General features: G+C 48.2%; 1 protein-coding gene across 1 annotated transcript in view; it reads left to right on the top strand.

The window, feature by feature from the left end:
- GATA6 (GATA binding protein 6) overlaps nucleotides 1–17,676 on the top strand; it is an 18,398-nt gene extending 722 nt beyond the window's left edge. Inside the window, exons 2-7 of the mRNA XM_021387875.1 lie at nucleotides 47–827; nucleotides 3,156–3,322; nucleotides 6,199–6,324; nucleotides 7,804–7,891; nucleotides 7,984–8,090; nucleotides 16,134–17,676. Coding sequence (XP_021243550.1) covers nucleotides 65–827; nucleotides 3,156–3,322; nucleotides 6,199–6,324; nucleotides 7,804–7,891; nucleotides 7,984–8,090; nucleotides 16,134–16,301 — 1,419 coding nt within the window. The 5' untranslated portion in view covers nucleotides 47–64 and the 3' untranslated portion in view covers nucleotides 16,302–17,676. The remainder of the gene's footprint in view (nucleotides 1–46; nucleotides 828–3,155; nucleotides 3,323–6,198; nucleotides 6,325–7,803; nucleotides 7,892–7,983; nucleotides 8,091–16,133) is intronic.

Below are 19,872 nucleotides of genomic sequence, written 5' to 3' on the forward strand. Positions count from 1 at the left end.
GTGCTTCGCCTCCCCCTCCTCCCTCCTCCCTCCCGTCCCCACCCAGCGCGCAGAGCGGAGCTGCATGGCCGTGGCTGAAGGCGGCTGCTGCGCGGCGGAGCGGCGCGCTGCCTCCTCGTACCCCTTCGCCGCCCGGGCGCCTCCTTCGCCCTCCTCCTCCTCCTCCAGCTCCGGGACCCCCGCGCCGGAGCCCGGCGGCGGCCCCCGGCCCGCCCCGCCGCACCTCGGGGCCGCCCCCGCGCCCGGCCCGCCCGCCCGCCGGGAGGAGGACGTCCCGCTGCCTCTCTCGCTGCCTCCGGACTCGGAGCGGCCGCCGGCGATGTACCAGACCTTGGCCATCTCGGCCTCGCAGGGCCCCGCGCCCTACGACGGATCTCCGGGCGGCTTCATGCACTCCGCGCCCAGCTCGCCCGTCTACGTGCCCACCACCCGCGTGGGCTCCGTGCTGCCCACGCTGCCCTACCTGCAGGGCGGCGGCGCGGCCCAGCCCAGCCACGCTCCGGCCGGCCACGTCTGGTCGCAGCCGGCGGCCGAGAGCCCCTCGTACGGCGCCGCGGGCGGCGCGCACCCCTCGGGCCGCTTCCCCTACTCGCCCAGCCCGCCCGTGGCCAACGGCGCCTCGCGGGAGCAGTACGGCGGCGGCCTGGCGGCTCGGGAGCAGTACGGAGCGCTGCCGCGGCCGCTCAACGGCTCCTACCCGGCGCCCTACGCCTCCTACGTGGGGCCGCAGCTCGGCCCCGCCTGGCCCGCGGCTCCCTTCGAGAACTCCGTGCTGCACTGCCTGCAGGGCCGCGCCGCGCCCATCCCCGTGCGGGCTCCCAGCGCAGGTAGGGGCCGCGTGGGGTCCGGGGGGAGCGGCCGGGAACGGCGCTTCGGTCGGGGCCGTCGCGAAGCGAACGGGGCCGGGGGAGACGCGCGGAGCGGTTTCTTAGCGCTGGGGTTTTCTGCCGTGCCCGGGTGCGAGTTCATCGGTCTCGTGCTTCGCCGAGCCCGTTCTTAAGTGTAGGATAATCGAATTAATTATCGGATTGCTTTAATTATTGAATTACTTATCGGTCGAACTGCTTAATTATTTCATCTGCAAAGCGCTTCGTTACTTCATTTTAAAAAAAAAAAACACAATATCTATATATATTTTAAAGAAAGCGAATATCAGCCTCGCTCCGTCGATGGGAACGGGCGCCCGCGCTGTTGCCTCGCGGGGATGTCCCTTTCGCTCCGGAGGTGTCACAGCGCTGCTGCGGGGGGGGGCGGGGTGGGGAACCCTGTTGGAACCGCACGGCGTGACGATCGCTGCCGTCCCTGCGGCTTTAAGGGGTGTTTGTGGGGATAGGAGTGAGTGTGCGTAGGGAGAGATGGGGCTGTGCGAGTGTACATGTGTGTCTATATATAGGTGTATATATATGCTTATATATATGTCTCCGTATACTTATATATACAGGTATAGATACTGATTTATGTACCTGTGTATGGGGATAGATGTACGCGTAGACGCGTATGCACACCCGCTCCCGGGCAGCCCCGGGCCCACCACCGCTGCCCGCTCCCTCGCCCCGTGCCGCAGCCCCCCCCGGCCGTCCCCGCCGTCTCCCGGTGGCACCGGGCGGGTGTCGGACATCCGAAGGCTCCGCTCGGCGCCCGCTCGCGGGGGTCGCGGTGAGGCGGAAGCGGTGGCGGAACGGAGCGGAGCAAAGCCGAGGTTTTAACGAACGCTTTGAGCACAATTTCCCCAAATTACAGCGTAAAGCTAAGGGGGAAATAAGAATAAATAAAAATGTGTAAAGACTTTTTCGGGCTGGAGGAGGCGAGACGGGACACGGGAGGGAGGGAAGGGGCAGTGCCGAGAGAGCCCGATGGGCTCCGGCGCTGCCCGGCTCCGGAATTCCTCCCGTCCCCGCAAAGCCATTCTCGGGGCGGCGGAGCTCGGGACGGGGCTGCCCCTCGCGGGGAGAGCTCCGGGGTGCCCCTGTGTCGGGCACGGCAGTGGCACGGGCGGCACAGTGCAGCCCGCAGGCATCGGTTTCGTTTGGTTTGGTTCTGACAAAACACGAGGCGGTTTGATGCCTCTTTCTTGACGTTACTTGCAGGGCTACCAAAAAGTAATCTCAAACCAACGCTTGATTTTGCTTTCCTCGGAGAGAGAAATATATTTCTCACGAGTTAAGGAAAATAAAATACATTTAAAAAAAAAAAAAAAAAAAAAAAGCCCGGGCAGTACGATCAAAGCAGAATTCCTTTCTGTAGGCACGAAGGGAACTACCAAGGAGAGACAAATCGCTATTTCGCTTCCAGCGCCTGTGGATCATTGCCCCGGTGCTCGGTGCGGGGATGGATCGGTCCGGGAGCTGCGCTCCGCCGCTCTGCGATCCCCCTTGGCCGCGCACTGGTGCACGAACGAAGGGCCGTTCCCTGCGGGAGCAGTGCCGCGGGGCCGCCGCAGCGCTCCGCGTTTCCACGCTCAGCGCGGAGCGGTGTAGGCAACATTTGTATTTCGTGCAGTTTCGTTTTGATTTTTTTTTCGGGTTTTTTTTTTTTTTCTTCTTTCTCCCCCTCTCCCCCCCCAAATAGACAGAGCGAGAACACGGGGATTCGCAGGGGGAAGGCGTTCGCTTTTACGCTCGAGTTCCCTTTGCTCCTCGCCGTGCTCAGCGCTTTCCCAGCTCTCCGCAGCCGTCGGAGCACGGTGGCCCAACGCCACCGATTTTTCCATTTCCCCCTCTTTCTCCCACCGAGGAGGAATTGAAACAAATAAGCGAAACGCTCGTTCCCGGTTGTAGATCAGAGCCCAGGCTCCCTCAGGCCGAAGCTGTACCCGTTCGTTGGGTGCTTCCCACCAGAAACCCGCGCCGCTCCGTGCCCGGCGGGGACGCCGAGCAAAGCCGCCCCGGGCCCGCAGGTGGGCTCGGAGCCGGGGGGTGAAGCGCAGGAGCCCTCGGCTTGAATTTCGGCGGGGCATTGCCGCAAGGCATTTCGGCAGGGCATTTATACAGGGCGTTTCGGCAGCTGAGGCTCCGCTAGGACCGAGTCTGGTGGGATTAAAGGAAAACAGTAACAAAAAAGGTGGTGTGGGGGGGGATTTTTAAAAATTCACCCTCGGGGGCTGCGGGGGAATGGCTCGGCCGTGCCCCATCGCCGTGCCCCGCTCCTGCCCGCAGAGCTGCTGGAAGACCTCTCCGAGAGCCGCGAGTGCGTCAACTGCGGCTCCATCCAGACCCCGCTGTGGAGGAGGGACGGCACCGGGAACTACCTGTGCAACGCCTGCGGGCTCTACACCAAAATGAACGGCCTCAGCCGGCCCCTCATCAAGCCCCAGAAGAGAGTGGTAAGTGCGGACAGAGGGGGCGGCTCTGCCGGGTGTTGGGGGTGAAGGACGTAGGGACACCACTGAGGTGTCCCAGCTCGGAGGCCAGGGCAGAGGCGGCACGGGTGAAGGGCCTCTCTTTGGGACCCTCTGCCCGTACACGGTTGTTCAGGGGTTATTTTGCATTAGCGAAGCCCACCGGTGAGAGGGTTTGCTTCCAAAAGATTCCAAACGGGCTGGAAAAAGAAAATAGTCATCAGGTTTGGAAAGTGTTTGTTGAGAGCGCTAGGAATTTCTGCAGACCTGCTTTGTTTGCCGAGAGCTCGATCCTTGGGAACGTAAGCAAGTTTTGTATATAATTCAAAGAAAAGCAATTGTTTAAACGACGATAATAGCCTTTGTTTTGTTTGACTCCTAAGAAAGGAGCGGTAATTTTTCTAAAAATATACTCCTAAAACCAGGGGGGGAAATAAATAGTACAAACCAGAGCCCCTGTTTATAACTCCGGCTGGCACTGAATAGGCAAGGAGAGAATTTACCAAGTGGGAACTGCACATTATGTTTAGCAAATCTGGGTGGAGGTCAGCGGGGAAAAAGAATCCGTGCCTTGGTAATGGCTGTTAGGAGCGAGCCACAATAAATCACGCCGCTATAATCCGAGCTGATGGTTGGACCCTTGTGTACGGAGACGGCGTAGCAAAGCGATCGACCCTTCAAGAGCCTTTCAATCAAACCAGCTGCTCCACTCCGTCCCTATTTTCGTAGCATTTAAACTCATCCTTTTTGTCACAACGGTCTGAATGTAATGCCCTTGACGGGGGAAGGCAAAAAGGGAACACTCGGGGAGCGGACAGTCCGCGTTCCCAACGCCACCTCACCTCTGCTTAAAGTGAAAAACTTAATGTAACGCTGAGGCAGGAGCTGGTTGCCGCTGGGTGCCCGCGTGTTTGCAGGCGGCCGCGCACCGAATCGCATCGCAGGAGGTGTTATCTCCATAATGGGGACCCGTCTGCAGCTGGAGCGCTCGGCTGCCCACTGCACCACGGCCAGACGCGGATTTCGGTGGGCTGCTACCTCTGCCACGGCCCTTCTCACCGTTTCTGAGGGGGGAGAGGGCTGAGGAGATCAAATCAGAGTCAGGCTGCAGCCTGATTTCAGCCCGACACCTCGGCTGAATAACTCTGAAATAGCTCCGTGCAACACTCTGCACCAAGCACGCTGGCCGCAGCTATAAATCAGAGGCGGCTGCGTGCTCGCGCCGTTGGAAATATGTAGGTGAGAAGGGAAAATGTTTTGAAAATGCTAAACATGTTTAGATTTCCCTGAAGTTTCTGATAAAATTCCTGCGGCAGAAAAGCCGTGTTAGCTTCAAAATGTGCCCCAATCCTCTCGTTTGTTTAGATACAGGAATGAGCAAAGCTATGGAAATTAAATTAAAGGAGATTTACACCAGACTGCATGCAAAAGACAGAAGGATTTAGCAGAGTGAAATGGCATTTCGCTTGCAAAGAAAGAAAATGCAACATACGTGTTGCGACCAACTTTTTTTTAACCTGTTCCATGTAAAACTTGTATCCTATTGTGGAGTGCAATTTGGAGCACAGTTGGATGGTGTATTTATGTGTATTTGAGATAAAAAATTCTGTTTTTGTGAGAATTGCATTTTTAAGATTAGAAAGCATATGCATATATTTCAGCCTATATTATATTTGACTGTTTTTTCATCGCTGTTGTTGTGTAATTAATATTGAATTACTGCTCCAAGGTTGCAAAAATCCTGTTTAATCTCGAGCTCTTTCTGAGCCACAGCATAAAATGACAAGTTTCCCATGAAAGAAACTGGAACAGCCAAAATTCAAGAAACTCGGCTATTACTCTGGAATATTCTTCATGCTTAAAACATTGCTGTGTGTTTCCCAAGTGGCAGGCGGCTCTGTGGTATCAAAGGTGACCGAGCTGTGCCTAACAACCCAGCAGTAAATGATTCAAGAGGAAGGGCATAGTACCCTCAACTCAGTCATTTCAGTTATGGGCGCTTTATAGTCAAAATAAGATTAATGCAATTCTCTAAAGCTGACTTTTCCACGTAAACTCGTTCGGCTGCCAGACAGAGCCAGTCGCAGCTTTTTTTATATTTTTTTTTGACAATGCGATACTTTGAAAAATAATAGATTTACGATGTAGCTGGAATTCTTTGCTTGTGATGAACGTAAAAGAGATCACTTGTTACAGGAACTTTTATAACCCATTCACCTTCATTTCACATGTTTATGAGGGCTGCCTTCACTTATGATATACAACCTGCAGCCATAAAGCGCCGGGTTATGCGGTTATTTCTGATACCGGGTTGCTTCATCTTGGCTCCAAACTCCACGGAAGAGTGCCATAAACGGCTTATTTGCAGTGTGGACCTTGCTGTCCCACACCAGCTTCTCTGACGGCCGAGGGAAAGCTCCCCTCTGTAAAACACATTCCCGAGGCGTGTTGTTTTTCGCATGATAATAAAGCAGAGGATGATAAGGAAGCCTTTCCACAAAGATGACGCTCTTTGTTGTGTTCCCTCCTCTGAAAGCCATCCTTGGCCCCTCTCCCTTGCCCAAGCCCAGGTTTGTCGCTTGCGTCCCGGGGAGCAATGTGGCCCCGGTGGGGCTGCAGGGAGCATACCCGCTGGTCTCAGCAAAGGCCCTAGTTGGTAGCTCCCAAGTGTGAGTTGCAGGCTCTTCCCACCATCTTTCCAGCCTTGAAAATGAGGATAATCTCGCGTCAGTTGTAGCATATCCCTCAGAAATGCTTTAAAAAAGCTCCTACTGTCCCCGCTTTTTAATGTAAACTGCAAAGACACCGACCCTCTGCTCCTGCCCGCCTGTTTACACGTGTTTACCTCCCCTTGCCCACAGCCCTCATCGCGGCGGCTCGGCCTGTCCTGTGCCAACTGCCACACCACCACCACCACCCTCTGGCGCCGGAACGCCGAGGGCGAGCCCGTCTGCAACGCCTGCGGCCTCTACATGAAGCTTCATGGGGTAAGAAAGTCCCTTTCGGCCTAGGTGCCACGTTCCCTCTGGCCTATGTACTGTGTCCCCTCATGCCTGGCTGCCCTGTCCCCAGGCTCAGATGAGCGCTGGCAGAAAGTTCGCCCCTCCTCTGGCTTTGGGCGCAGCATGTGGGTGGCATCTGGCTTCCCAAAGCCAGGGCAAAGTTTCTGTTGACTCTAATAGTCTTGGTCTGTGGAGTTAAAGAAGGATGGAAGTGTATAAAATTGATAAAATGACTGAAAATGGCGTTGGAAAATGGTCATCCCCTGTTAGTAAGTTATGCTTTTGACAGTGCCTGAATGGATTTGTCATTGCAAATTTGTACAGATCTATATGAAGAAACTGCCTCTGGCTAAGTGGCAGAGGTCTTTTTGTCACCATGATTTCAGTCAGCTCTTCAGTGGGGAAAAAAAAAAAAACGCTAGACTTTTAATATGACAGCTTTTCATAGCCCGGACAGGCAAAATTTTAAATGTAATTACAACTGTAGGTATGCCAGCAAAACTTTAATTGTGATTTCAGCCTTGGTAGGCAATAATGCAGGAAGAAAATAACTGGAATGTGATGGAATATGGTTTGAGACTTGGGGCCCATGGTGCCCCGCTGGGTTATGTTAAGGCTGAACACAAGTGTTTGAAGAAAGTGGGCATTAGGAGTGGTTGGTACATGGTCTAGCCTTTGAAAAAATAGTAAATTTTATCACTGGTTAAAACATTATAATGAAAGTAAGCACATGGCTGAACTGTATTTCCCCAAACTCGTGTTATCATGAAGTTAAAATACATTTTAAGCCAATGTTTTCTGTACAATCATTGCAATTATACAGAAAACACAAAGCTGACTTTTGAACTCATTTTCTCTACAAACAGAAATTTGGATACTCTAAACCTGTATCATGTGCAGAACTGTGTATAAGAACCAATGCTACGCTGATTACGGCGTGAAGCTTCAGTCCCAAAAAGCTTACTGGTGTTTATCCGGTTTGCATAGCTGGTCTGCAAGAAGAGGAGAATTTTTCCCCTCATTTGCATTCCTGCTTTCCAGAGCAAACTACTGAAGATAATCCGCAACTGGCTGGAAAAAGGGATCAGGGATCAGATACACCCATTCCAATTTAATGTCGTACGACCTATGGCCAAAAATAGTGCTTTTCTTTCCCTTAAACATATGCTGTTAATCTGTGGACCGACTGAGGTGTTGGAAAAGCTGTTCAGCCTACATCAACAAAAACATTTCCCCACTTCTTTATTCCGATAAAACTTCCCTTGAAACAACTCATGGTTTTGCCCAAATAAAATACAAAGTTTTTTGGAATCGCTACGTCGAGACAGGAAAAATGACTTGGTGTACGTGACTTGAACAGGCGTTTTCAACATCACCATTTGCTCTTATAGTCTAGTTTTGATTTTTGGCGACTAGAGCACATGAGCAACTCTAAGACTGGTGTGGAAATGTATTTTTTTTCAGGTTCCCCGACCCCTTGCTATGAAAAAAGAAGGAATTCAGACGAGGAAACGAAAACCTAAGAACATAAATAAGTCAAAGGCATGCTCTGGTAAATATGAAAAGATAAGATAGTTGAGATGCTAGAATTTTTTTCCTCAGCTGGAAAATTCTTGTTTTTAATGCCAGACCCTGATCTTTCAGGTAACAGTACTACTGCAGTTCCTATGACTCCAACATCCACGTCTTCTACTAACTCTGACGACTGTAGCAAAAACGCCTCCCCAAGCACACAGCCGGCAGCCTCGGGGGTGAGTACTGACACAGCATCCGTGTTGGTAAGCAGGCTGATCACCACGCGGTGTTATCACAGCTTTTATCTTATCTAGCAGAACAATAATCTAAATAAACTTTCCACTTTTGTTAGCTGATACTGGAACAAGATTTTCGGAAGATATTACATATAGCTGTAAACAGATCGACAAGCTTAAGTACTTTACAAACCCCTTAATTAAGATCTATATAATTTTTATGATTAAGTTAAGCGCGGCTTAACCCAAGACCTTTTGGTTTGAAGCGTTTCGCTTATTCTCTCTCAAAGGTTTTTCTCTGAGGCAAAACCAACAAATCGTGCCCAATTGATCCTTCCAAGAAACAATTGCGCACATGCCGTTTCTTTCCGAAACGCTCTCTGATAAGAGTTTGTCCTGCTGACTGAAGGGAAGCATAATGGATTTTGGTTTAAACTCAGCTGTGTTCCTACTCCCGGACCCAGCTGAAAGCAGGCAGAGGATCCCAGCTGACTGCAGTGTGTGTGGATCAGCCCGCTGCTAGCAGAGGGCTCCTCCAAGGACGGGTGCTCAGCCTCTGGCAGCCATGAGCTCTAGTAGTTTTGATCCTTATTTTAAGTCACACGCTCATACCACCTCAAACTGCCTTTCTTCACTCTGTTATCATATTTTATAACAAATACTACTATTAAAGTAGTATTAATTCCTAACCTTTTGGCTGTACATACTCATATCCACACTCCTTTTGATCTTCGTATCCTTTAGTCTGCCACATCATTTCTTTGAAAAGCTTTCCTAGCGTGGCTTTCCCTACTCCTTTATTAATAAAAAGAAGACATTGTTTGTAGTAACTATTTTTCAGTATGTCCCAGCACTCCCACATCCCAGTTCCTATCAGTAGCTTAATTACTGATGTACAAAGTTTCATTGTATAGGGGGGAAAAAAACAACGAAAAACACTTCTAGAAGATGCAATTGTTTGTGGGCTGGTAGGGCCAGCCAGTTTCAGAAGCACTGTTTTTTAGGTTCTGATGCTGCCAGACAAGGATATTATTAACAGGGCTCCTCTTTGACATGAGAAAACCCTGACAGTCCAATAATATAAACAGATCACATGGAAAAAAAAAAAAAAAGGAGAAACAGTAACCAAAAAGTGAGCTGTGCTGGGTTTCGTGCTCCCGACATTGAACACTGTTTTAGTTTCTCTGCTAATATTTGCAAAGGGAAAAAAAAATCAGCCAGATTTTCCTCACCCTTCCCTTTGGATGCCTGCTGACCTGAGGAATGTCGTGTGATTTATACAATGGGCAGAACTATCAGCAAAATCCACGCTGAGCCTCGAGATGCGGGCTGTAGGTGGTGCAGCTGTGCGCTCCTCTGGAAGGAGAGACCTTACAGGCGAGAGATCCCATTTTCCCCGTGCTGCCAATTTCTTGGCTGGCTGTCATCTGCTTTCCTTTCGGCAGCCCTTCTCTCTAGGACAGCGTATCAGAACTGGTATTAGCGATTTTTCTTTTATCATTTTAGTGATACAATTTGTGATACGATTTTGGCAGGAGAAGTTGTGTGGGTACAAGAGGAGAGAGAGCTGAGTGTTCCCAAGGCAAATGACGAGTTGGGAGATGCTGGCAACTATGAGCAACTCGCAGAAACCCTGAGGCTGCTCTTAATTACATGAGGGCATCCCCCTGTGCCAGGACATCCCTGGTTTTTCTGCAGGTCAGGGTAGGAGGGGACAGCCATGGCTTTTTCTCCACCGTGATTCCCCCGGGTGTGCTCTGCATGTACAAAGCACTTGCAAAACGCCTCTTGTGTGTAAAAATTCTGTGAAAGAAAGCGATGGAGGTGGGCTGTGTCTCCTGGCTGAGCTCAAGCATCAGTAATTCGGTGGGATGGAGGAGGCAGGAGGCTGGAAGCAAGAAGGAGGAGTTGAAGCTGTCTCTGCACCTCTTGGAAAGGTGATCACCAGCTGCAAGGGAGATGAAACCATTGCTGATGGGCCAAAATGCCATGGGCTGAGTGCTCATAAGGCCCATTGAAGCTGTCAAGAAGGAAGGGAATGCAGCATTTTAGAACATGGAAGCCTTTAATCTGATCATGTGCCCGAAGCACAGATACTATACTGGACTTCTATTTTCCTTTTTTTTTTTTTTCCACATTTGAACTGACACATTGATAGCCTGAAGGTTCGTGTCTATTCTTAGCACAGGCAGTGGCTTTACACGAGGAGAATAAGCTTCTTCAGACCACGTCAGGAGGTAAAAGCCCTCGGATGGATAAATCCAAGCTCTCTAATACTTGGTTGCTTTAACAAGAAGGGTGACGTTGCTGAAATGCGGGCACCTGTTGAGAGAGCGTACTTGTCCATTCCCTGCACATTGCACAACTGACATGGCAACTTGTTGTTGCCTTGCTCTGTTTTTTCTTCTCTGGGCCTTCTGCGAGAAAGGGAAAAATGCCAAATTGACATTAGGCAGAAAAAATATGATGACGTTTTAGAAACTGTTGTCTGAAATTCACAGCCATGTTGTTGCTAAAATGAAACAGAGAAAATGAATTCCTCTACTGGTACAAAAGTAATTTATTATGTCTCTTGTGGGAGGCTGCCAAAAGAGCTCCTAGTTATGTAAAAATCTAATGGAAATGAAATTCAGCAGAATTCATTTGTGTCAGTAATGCTCACTTTGTGCCCTACCTTTCTTTATCTCTTTTAAAGTAAAATAAAGAGGGGAGGGCAGAAAAAGAGAAGGGCAGCAATTACTCACTGAAATGTCTTTGAGACTCTCTATTTCATGAAGGGAACTTTATACGATGCCAATTTCAAGACAAATTAACAAGAACCTTAAATGTTGATTTTACGTTCTAGCTGAAGTTTAAACATTTAAAAGATATGATTAATGAATTGCTATGGGTGCAAAGTTGATTTCAAACATCTCAAAATGTAAAAGTATTTGGATGGGAGATATTTCGTTGCCCCATTGTAAAGGAGCTATTTGCCAAATTCACATCTGGATCTAGGATTTAGGCCCATTTCTGTTTTCCTAAGCAGTATAAGTACTGGGTGTCCTGTGTTACTAATATGGAAAAGGCCCAGCTGCATGATATATGAAGTTGCCTTACATCCCCATAAAAAGAAGACTCAGAGGTTTCAGGCAGCCTGCATCTGCATCTATACCTACTTTCCCTTTGTTGCTGCTGAAACAGCACCGAGAAAAGCTATGCAGAATAAGTTGCTAAACGAAGGGCATGGTCTTTAGTGCACACCCATACATTTCCATGCAGGGGCTCCAACTGATGTGATTACCAGAAGGTCTTTGTTCCCTTATTAGGACAAAAGGCAGGATGAAAACTGCTGTAAAAATCTGCTTTTCATGGCAGGGCATGGAGGCTCCTTGAGCCAGAGCTGATGTCAGTAGAGGCTCAGCCGCACCAGAGCAGCTCCTCTTGCAGAGGACTGCATTGTGCCCTTTGCTTCCGATCGGGAGCTATCTCAGGAGGGCCGTAACCACACAACACAGAGTAATTGCAGAATAACTTAGGACAGTCATCTTGCAGGTAAAACGTGTATTTACTTCCCTTGGAGTCTGACCTTTAGAAAGTGGCTCGGGACTGGCTTTTCAGTGTTGTAGTATAGAAAGTGGGGGAGCTGAAGGAACCAGCCTTTGCAGTTGGTAAGCAGAAGAAAAATACAGTTCTAGCTGTTCCCCAGCTGACATACAATCTGGGCTGAATTCACTGAATAGCTTCTCGCGTACCTATTTTGTTTTGTTTTCAGAAGAAGCTTCATGAGATTGCTGGAGGTTTTGATATTTGCTCTCTTCTAGGCAGCAGGACATTCATGCAGGTGACAGGGGAACCAGCGTGAGTACAGTATCACCCAGATTGTGGATGAGCCCATAGACTCGACCTCTTAAAATATTTCCCAACCACCTGGATATTGGAAAGCTGAATGGCTGAGGGTCCTTCAGACTGTGTGATGATGAGATTTCAGTTAACATAGAATAATTTGTTAGCTGCTGGGGCAGCTTCAATGAGAAAGCCTCACCAGCATGATTGTTAGGACTTTCACCTGGAAAATGAGAACACGGTGCCTCAGTCCTGGTATGAGTAAATATTTAAAGCAGGTGGAATAAGATCAGTAGGAGGCACGAGGAACGTGGCAACCTAAAACACCAAATAGTCTGGTAGTCAGGACATTATGCTGGGATATGAAATGTCAGTTTAAATCTTCTCTGTTGGGGAATGGAAACTAATCCAGATCTCTTTCCTCTTTTGCATTAGTCCTTGCTCTCGGACAAAACAGGATTCTGCTTTCCTCTCCCCACTCAGTTTCATACATTTAGCCGTTCATTTTCTTTTCTGTGTGTACACGTGTTCGAGAGAAAGCATTTCTTTTTGTATCAAATGGAACAAAGCAATCCAGCTTTTTTGTTTCAGTGGGGAAAACCAAGGAGAAAGGAGTGTTTTTTGTTCTGCTTGAGCCTTATACATGCTTATAGACACATATATTTTGCTTTGTTTAGCTTTATTGCAAAAGCAATAAAACCAATTACTCATACAGCCCTCGACAGCAGTGGGGTCATCAGCTTTCCCAAACCATGCTGGAAGTTGCCTCCTTTAGGAAATTAATGAAGTATTAACCACAGATTTATGTCGCTATAATACAAAGGAGAGATTAGAAGATATGTAAACTTACACATCTGCAATATAAACAAAAGGATCAATTAGACTAGCAAGAAATTACAGCTTTGCGTAGCAAGGGGGTCACTAAATCAGGGAAAAGCTGTGGTTTTGCAGTACTGAGACCCCTGTTCGGAAAGGAGGGAGAGGGTGTTTGGAGAAAGTGCTCTGAGTGGGGATGGCAGTTACTGAAGGGAGGCTGAGACTGGAAAATGAAAGGCTCACTGCCATTTGCCAAAATACATTATACATGAAATACGTTTTTGCAAGTGTGTTTCAGCTGACTACGGTTATTATTTAAGTGCAGCAAAGCTAAACTGTGCTAATAGAAGAGGAAGGGAACAGCCTACTGGCTGAGACTCAGCTTGCTACAGACCTAGTGTGATGTCCAAAATTCCTGGAGTCTTTTGAACTTTCGAAGCAGAAGGAACAAAGGGTCTGTCTGATGGGACAGGGGTTCAGACCAAGGCTCTCAGCCACCCCTTCCAGATGTTACCACAACTTCTTGACCAGAGCTTTTGCCTCTCAGCACCCTCCCCCGTCCCTGGTCTCCGTGGCAGGCATACGATGCAGGAAGGAGTGGGTAGAATAAAGCATGAGTCCTCCAGCCGGAGATGTTCCCCTAGTGCTGGGCTGAGCAGCCTGTTTCTGGTCTGGGCTAGCAGGACTGGGGAGGATGTGGGTGTCTAAATCCCTCTGTGGCTCTGGCTGGGGTCTGTCTGTGAGCATAGAGGGCAGATCCTCTACAGAGAGGTCACCTCTGGTCCAGACAACCTGCCTGCAGGCTGTCCCAGAACTGGCTCCTGCTGCTTTGTGTAGAAAGAAGGTGGGATCCTTAAACCACCTTTACAGATACAAATGTTTATTTGGGAGGCAGGTTCTTCCCAATGGACTTCAGTCATTTTTTCCTCAGGAAGTTGAGTTTCATTGATTATCTATCTTATTCTCAGATACCAGCAATAAAAATAAACCCATCATTTTGTTGATTGAGCCAGCTGTTGCAAATTGGAGTAGCCTCTTGACTTCAGCAGCATTGTTCAGCTCATTTGTTCCAGCTAACAAGTGTCTTCTAATCACCAGCCAACCTTCTTCTGCCTTTCCTTTGCTGAAGCTGGAGGTAGGCAGGCTCGGGCCACCTCACTCAAAGATTCAGCCACCTCCTTTCCATGAGTTTGTTTTCCATGTCTCACTTTGGGAGCTGCCTGAGCTGCCTGGATTTGTCATGACTTTACCAGGGTGGGGTTTCCAGGCCCAGCTGTCTTGCCCAGGTCCTGCCCACGCTGGCTCAGTGGGGCCAAGATCCGGCCATGGTTGGACAGGGATGGGCGGCCTTCAAACAGGACATGCCTATATGTCCTCCCTTCTGGGGTGCCAGAGGGAGGGGGAGCTGATAACCCAGTATGGAAAGGGCAGAGTGCTGTGCCCCACCTTTGTGGGGCTGAATCAGGAAAAGGGTGAACTACATTTTCCGAGCCCGGAAAAAAATAGGCGGCGATAAGATATTTGCCTACCGGAACAACAGCGGCAAATATGGGCAAACAGGAACCTTTCAAAGCAGCTCCCACTGTTTTCAGCTAAAGCTGAACAAACGCTGTTCAACTTTCATTTAAACTCTTCTTCCAGTGTGGGGACACTCAATCTGTTAAAAATTAGGCATTTGGTGCGAACAGGAGTCCACGCAATGAATTTGGCTTTTAAAAATCTGGGTTGATGCAGGACCCAAAAATGGACCCCCAAGATGAAATCTGCCTCACTGAATTATTTGTGCATGGCCAAAGCGGATACAGAGATTAGTTGTTACTGAACAGTAATTGTGTATCTGATAGAGGGTTAGTCTAAAAATATTTTTTCAAATTGGAACCATTTTGTCTGTTTTCTGGAGAAGCGGTGTTTTCTCCACTCTTGGCATTTTGGTGTAACAGCTGACAGAACTGGGTGTAAGAATAGCAGCCATCAGACATTTTAATAAAAGATAAATAAAGTATTGGCCTCTGGCTTGTTTCAGACAGAAGTGACCACTGGCAATGAGTACCTCTTTCAGGTGAGGTTTCAGCTGGGTTAGCAATAAGAGCTCTGTGAAGTGCAACTCAGAAACTGCCTTTGAATAAGCAAAGCTCCGCTTTTCCTATGTAGGAACTGCTAGATTGGCATGGCTCCAGGAGAGCCAAGGGCTCTACTCTTGTAAAATGATCAAATATGTATATTTTTCACTTAAACAGCAGGCAGGAAGCTTCTGCAATCACGGTTTAGGATAGGTTTTTTTTGTTTGTTTGTTTTGTTTTTTAAGGAATCTTGTCTGAAGACTATCCATTAACAAGTAAATTAAGATTTTAAAGTTGACGTATCCAAGAGTTAATTTTGCATGAAGTCAGCTCTTAAACATTTCCTTTATCAGGTGAAAATGTTGCCCCTTCTCTGTCTGGCACCGCAAATTTTTCCTCTTTAGTGGATCTGCTCAGCCTCATGGAAAAAATGATTGTTTCTTTGTCTTTGCAACTCCCTGTTTCTCTTTTAAAATAAATGAACTGATTACAGCGCTGGTCAGAGTTTCAGCTTTGTGCCTACCAGGGTTCCCTGCGCTTTGTCTTGGGTGTGTAGGTGGTGGTTGGTGGCACAGAGCAAATGCACTCCTGGGTCAGAAGCATAGTTGCTCTGCTTGAGGTAAAAAGGGCATCTCTTGTAGTGGTTAGCTTTGTGGGGATCAAGGGGTTGTGGTGAGCATTTTGAAGGGTAAGGAGTGGTTTTAGATGTCTTAGAGTCTGTGGGAGCCAAAGAAATCTGACCTCCAGGAGGTGCTCAGCACCCATTGCTGGATGCATTAAGCTTCTCCCACAGAGGGAGCAAAACTAGAGGTGCCACCACACCTGGGTCACACATTTGGTGCTGGCTTCTGTGTTCCTCCATTAAGGAGTGGTGGGACACACGTACCTCATCCTTCATCATGCACACCTCCTCCCTTGCTGTCTAATTTCCAGATATTTTCTTGCATGTCATGCTCTTTCTTTTCCACCTTGCTGTGAAGACAACCGTTCTCCAGACACAGCTGTCAACCTAGTTAGACCTTGCCAGCATAGGAGAATGAACAGGCTGTCCCCAAAATATTGATTCAGCTACAGTGTTTGGGGGCAGGTTGTGAGAGGTTGCCTTCAGGGGCCGTGGAGTCTCCTTGAGATCTTCAGCAGCTGCCTGGACATGGCCCTGGGCAGCCTGCTCCGGGTGGTTCTGCTTGAGCAGGGGTGGGGCAGATGCCAGCCTCAGCCATTCTGTAGTCCTGTGTGGTTCTAAGAGCTGGGCACAAACCCTGGCTTTTCACAAATGCTTAAAAAAGCAGTGCAAAGCTCACCCTCTCAGCGAAGTCTCCCTTTCTTTTCCATCCTTCTCCAGGCGAGCTCGTCAGTGATGTCTGGCCCAGGAGAAAGCACCAGTCCCGAAAGCAGCAACCTTAAGTATTCAGGTCAAGATGGGCTGTACACAGGAGTCAGCCTGACCTCCACGGCCGAGGTGACGGCGTCCGTCAGACAGGATCACTGGTGTGCCCTGGCTCTGGCGTGACCCGCTGCCAGCCAAGCTGGATCCCGGCACTGTGCAGCAGCCCCCAGACATCCGTGCGGGGTTTCTTCTGCGGAGCGGTGGCAGCGAGAGTGCTGGCTAGGGACGCTCCTCTGAAATTGTTTCCGTGCCTTGGTGGCAGAGGCGGCTTCCAGTCCCCCTAAGAGGCTCTGCTGAAGCATCCCGATCCTCATCTATGCAAGAAAACTGTAGGGAAAGCAAATGCCCACCGGGGGATAGCTAATGCAGCCATACACACTCAAAAAAAAAAAAAAAAAGTAAAAAAAAAAGAAAAATAAAAAAGAAGAGAGAAACCTAGACCTATTGATAGATTCCAGAAACACATCCTCAACCCACCCAGCAGTGCTGCCTTTCTGATTGTATATTTGTTTTCACTCTCTCATCACCTTCTCCTCCCAAGAATTTGACGGACGCCGTCAGCATTGGGAAGGCTTGAATTATTAGAGATAGCCAGATACTTTCTGAAGAGTGCTGGTAGCGTGTACTGCTGGAGTCAGCGCGGGCGCCCAGAGCCAGACATTTGACCTCTTCGCCCGTCCTGCACCCGCCTTGCTCTGCTCCGTTGTGCCAGAGCCCAGCGATGCCCGGGGAGGAAATCACAGCCTTTGGTACAAACCTCACGGGGTCGAGCTGGTGAAGGAGGTTTTGTTGTTGTTTAAGATATTTACTCACTTTGCAAGACTGCGCTATAACTTTTGAAGTACACTGTGACTGAGGTTTATGAAAGTTCATATTTTGTGGCTGAACTGTATAGAGTCAGTCAAAATTTGTAAACAGGGTAGCAATCAGATATTTTTTCTTCCATATATACAATAATTTTTTTAAAAGAAGTGCAATTTGCGTTGCAGCAATCAGTGTTAAATCATTTGCATAAGATTTAACAACGGTTTTTATACGAATGAATGAATGTAAACATTTTAACTTAATGGTACGTAAATAATTTAAAAGAAAAACTTAACTAGGCATCCTTAGGCTTTTTAGCGCAACAAAACCCATCCACTTTCTGTATTTCCAGTTGCTAAAGCAGGAGTTTCAAAGAACAAGCCTTCTCTCAGGAAAATTGCCCTAGCCGTTTGCTCGTAAGTTTTGTACAAAAAAGCAAATGCATCCCCAGGTTGTTTATTTTTTGCCATTGAATAAGTATGTACTGGAAAGAAACAAACTGCAGTGAAACTTTACTACCTAACCGATACACATGTAAATACTCCATAAGATATTTAGGCATCTTTAAAATGTAGGATGCGATCTGTATAGTGTGACTGACACATCGTTAGGTTGGTTTCCATTGCTTTTTAAATGGGATGGCATTTGGAAAGTTGTTTCATCAGAGCTTTACAAATAAAAGGGTATCATTTTTTTTCTGTACGCTGTGCCTTCTCCTTTGTTTCAGCCACCGCCATTGAGCTGTATTAAAAGCTACGGATGCAGGCAGCGTGTCTGATGGCTGCAATGATGTTGTTAAGCCAAAGTGTCCACTCTGCCTTGCTAAGTCTGTGTGATGCATGGCATTTCTAGAGCTCCCCTCTGTATGCCTTCCAGTGGTATGTACAGCTGGGGTCCTGCACCTCCCAGCATGAGTGTCTCTTGTGCACACAAGTCATATTTCTGCTTAAACACTTGGTGGGAACCATCACGGTTTTGCTTGGCCTTCACACAGTAGCTTATGTGTCAAAGGCAGGTCTCTTGTGTATGTAAAAATCAGCAAACGGTGTGGCAGAGCCCTTGCCTGACTGCTGGCATCCTCTGGTGGCAAAGACTGAAGGGCAACCACAGCTGAAGGTGCTGAAAAAGGGAAGATGTCAGTCTATAGCTGCTGAAGGGGAATAGGAAGCTTCTGGCTTGGCTCTGAGGACAAGTCCTCTGCATTGTTTTGCTGTTGGGAGCAAGACGTCATACTTTGTGTGTTTTCCAGCTATGCTGGCAGTGTTGTTGGACAGGGATGCCGACTGCCGTCACCCTGTGGGTGGCTGCGATGCATCTCTCTGCCTTCCTCAGAACAAGATCCACTTGGGTTGAAGTGGTTCAGCTTCTCTGCTTGTGGTGATGCTATGCTGCTGTGCACCAGCTGAGACCCTGCCTGCTTGTTTTTCAGCCTGTAAAACCCAAAGGGCTGAGGCTGCCTCTGTAACCCCAGGGCTGATGTGAGGACCAAGGGATGGACAAGGTGACACAGCCTTCAGAGAACAGCTTATAGCAAAAAGAGTCAAACAGAGCCTCTCCCGGGGTTTGGGCTAATCTGGACCTGCTCAGCAGCTCCAGTGAGGCTGTCATGGTGCTGGACCACTTCAGTTCATTGTACCCTGTGGGTTGATGTGGTGGTGTAGCCCAGCCCTGCTGGCCTGGGGACCACATGGGCTAGGACCTCCTAACTTAACAGATGTGAAGCCCCATCCAAGTGCAAAGAGGGCCATGCAGGGAAACACTGGGTTTAAAAAGCAAAGGGTGTGTAAAAGAGGATGAATCTCTTTCCTTTTGAAGCATTTGTTGGCTGAAATGCCCTTTTCTGTGTTTTTCCAGTGCTGACACTTAAATGGATAAAAAGCTGTCACTAACGGGTGCTGAGCAGCCTTTAGACTTAGCTGGAGTCTTGCATCCTTTTTGTTGGTGTTTTTTTTTTTTTTGACAGGAATGAAGTTTGGTGTGCTACTTCTGAATAGTGTAATGCAAAACTCACTGCTGGGCAGGAGTAAGTCACAGCTGTGTTCCTTGCAGTTGTCTTAATACAGGGAGTTCAGACCAGTGCACTCTAATTTGGGGCTGCTGACCCAACAGTAAACTCAGCTAGCCACTGACACTCTTGCCAGCAACCTATGGGCATCGTGTTGCTTTGAAACCCTGTGGCATCATTTAAGAGGGCTCCCAGGAAGCTCTTCTGCCTTTTCAGTACCACCTTTACCCAGGGTCTGACTTAGGATAGTTCTCACAGATAATAAGTCTTGCAGGGCATAAAAAGATGTGAAAAGAGTTCTCTTAGATCTGAGGCTGAAAATGTTCTTTCACGTGATATAAGGAGTGGAAGAAAAAAAAAGAAAGAAAAGGGAAAACCAAAAAGAAACAAACAAACAACAAAAAAAAACAAACAACCTTTCATGGAGAAGGTGTTTCCTGTTTTTACCAGCAAAAGCATTAAGAATTAAATACTCTGCCTCCTTGCACCAGAGGCAGGGCTAAAGCAGGTTGTTGTCCCACTGGAATAGGTAGGAGTGATGCAATACCACGTTGTCTTATTCTATAGATGCCGAGGAGCTCAAAGCCAGGTTCTGTTATGATTTTACATAGAAAAAGTCTAAGAGCTCTACAAGAACTGTACAGGAGTACCTTCCTACTCACCAAAACTGATCTCCAAATGTACTGATTGCTGCAGCTGCTTGACAAAATAAAGGTTTGTCTTTTTAAAAAAAATATATTATTAATATATATATATTTATTTTGCTTTTTAGTCCTGACGAGCTGGCCCAGCTCTGGGTGTGTGAGCTGGATTTTTCTCTGGCTCATACATCATCAATAGCACTGATACCGATAGACGGCCCAGCCAGATGCTTTCCTTACGTAT

This window comes from Numida meleagris, chromosome 2 (genome assembly GCF_002078875.1).
Source record: "Numida meleagris isolate 19003 breed g44 Domestic line chromosome 2, NumMel1.0, whole genome shotgun sequence".
Lineage (NCBI taxonomy): Eukaryota > Metazoa > Chordata > Aves > Galliformes > Numididae > Numida > Numida meleagris.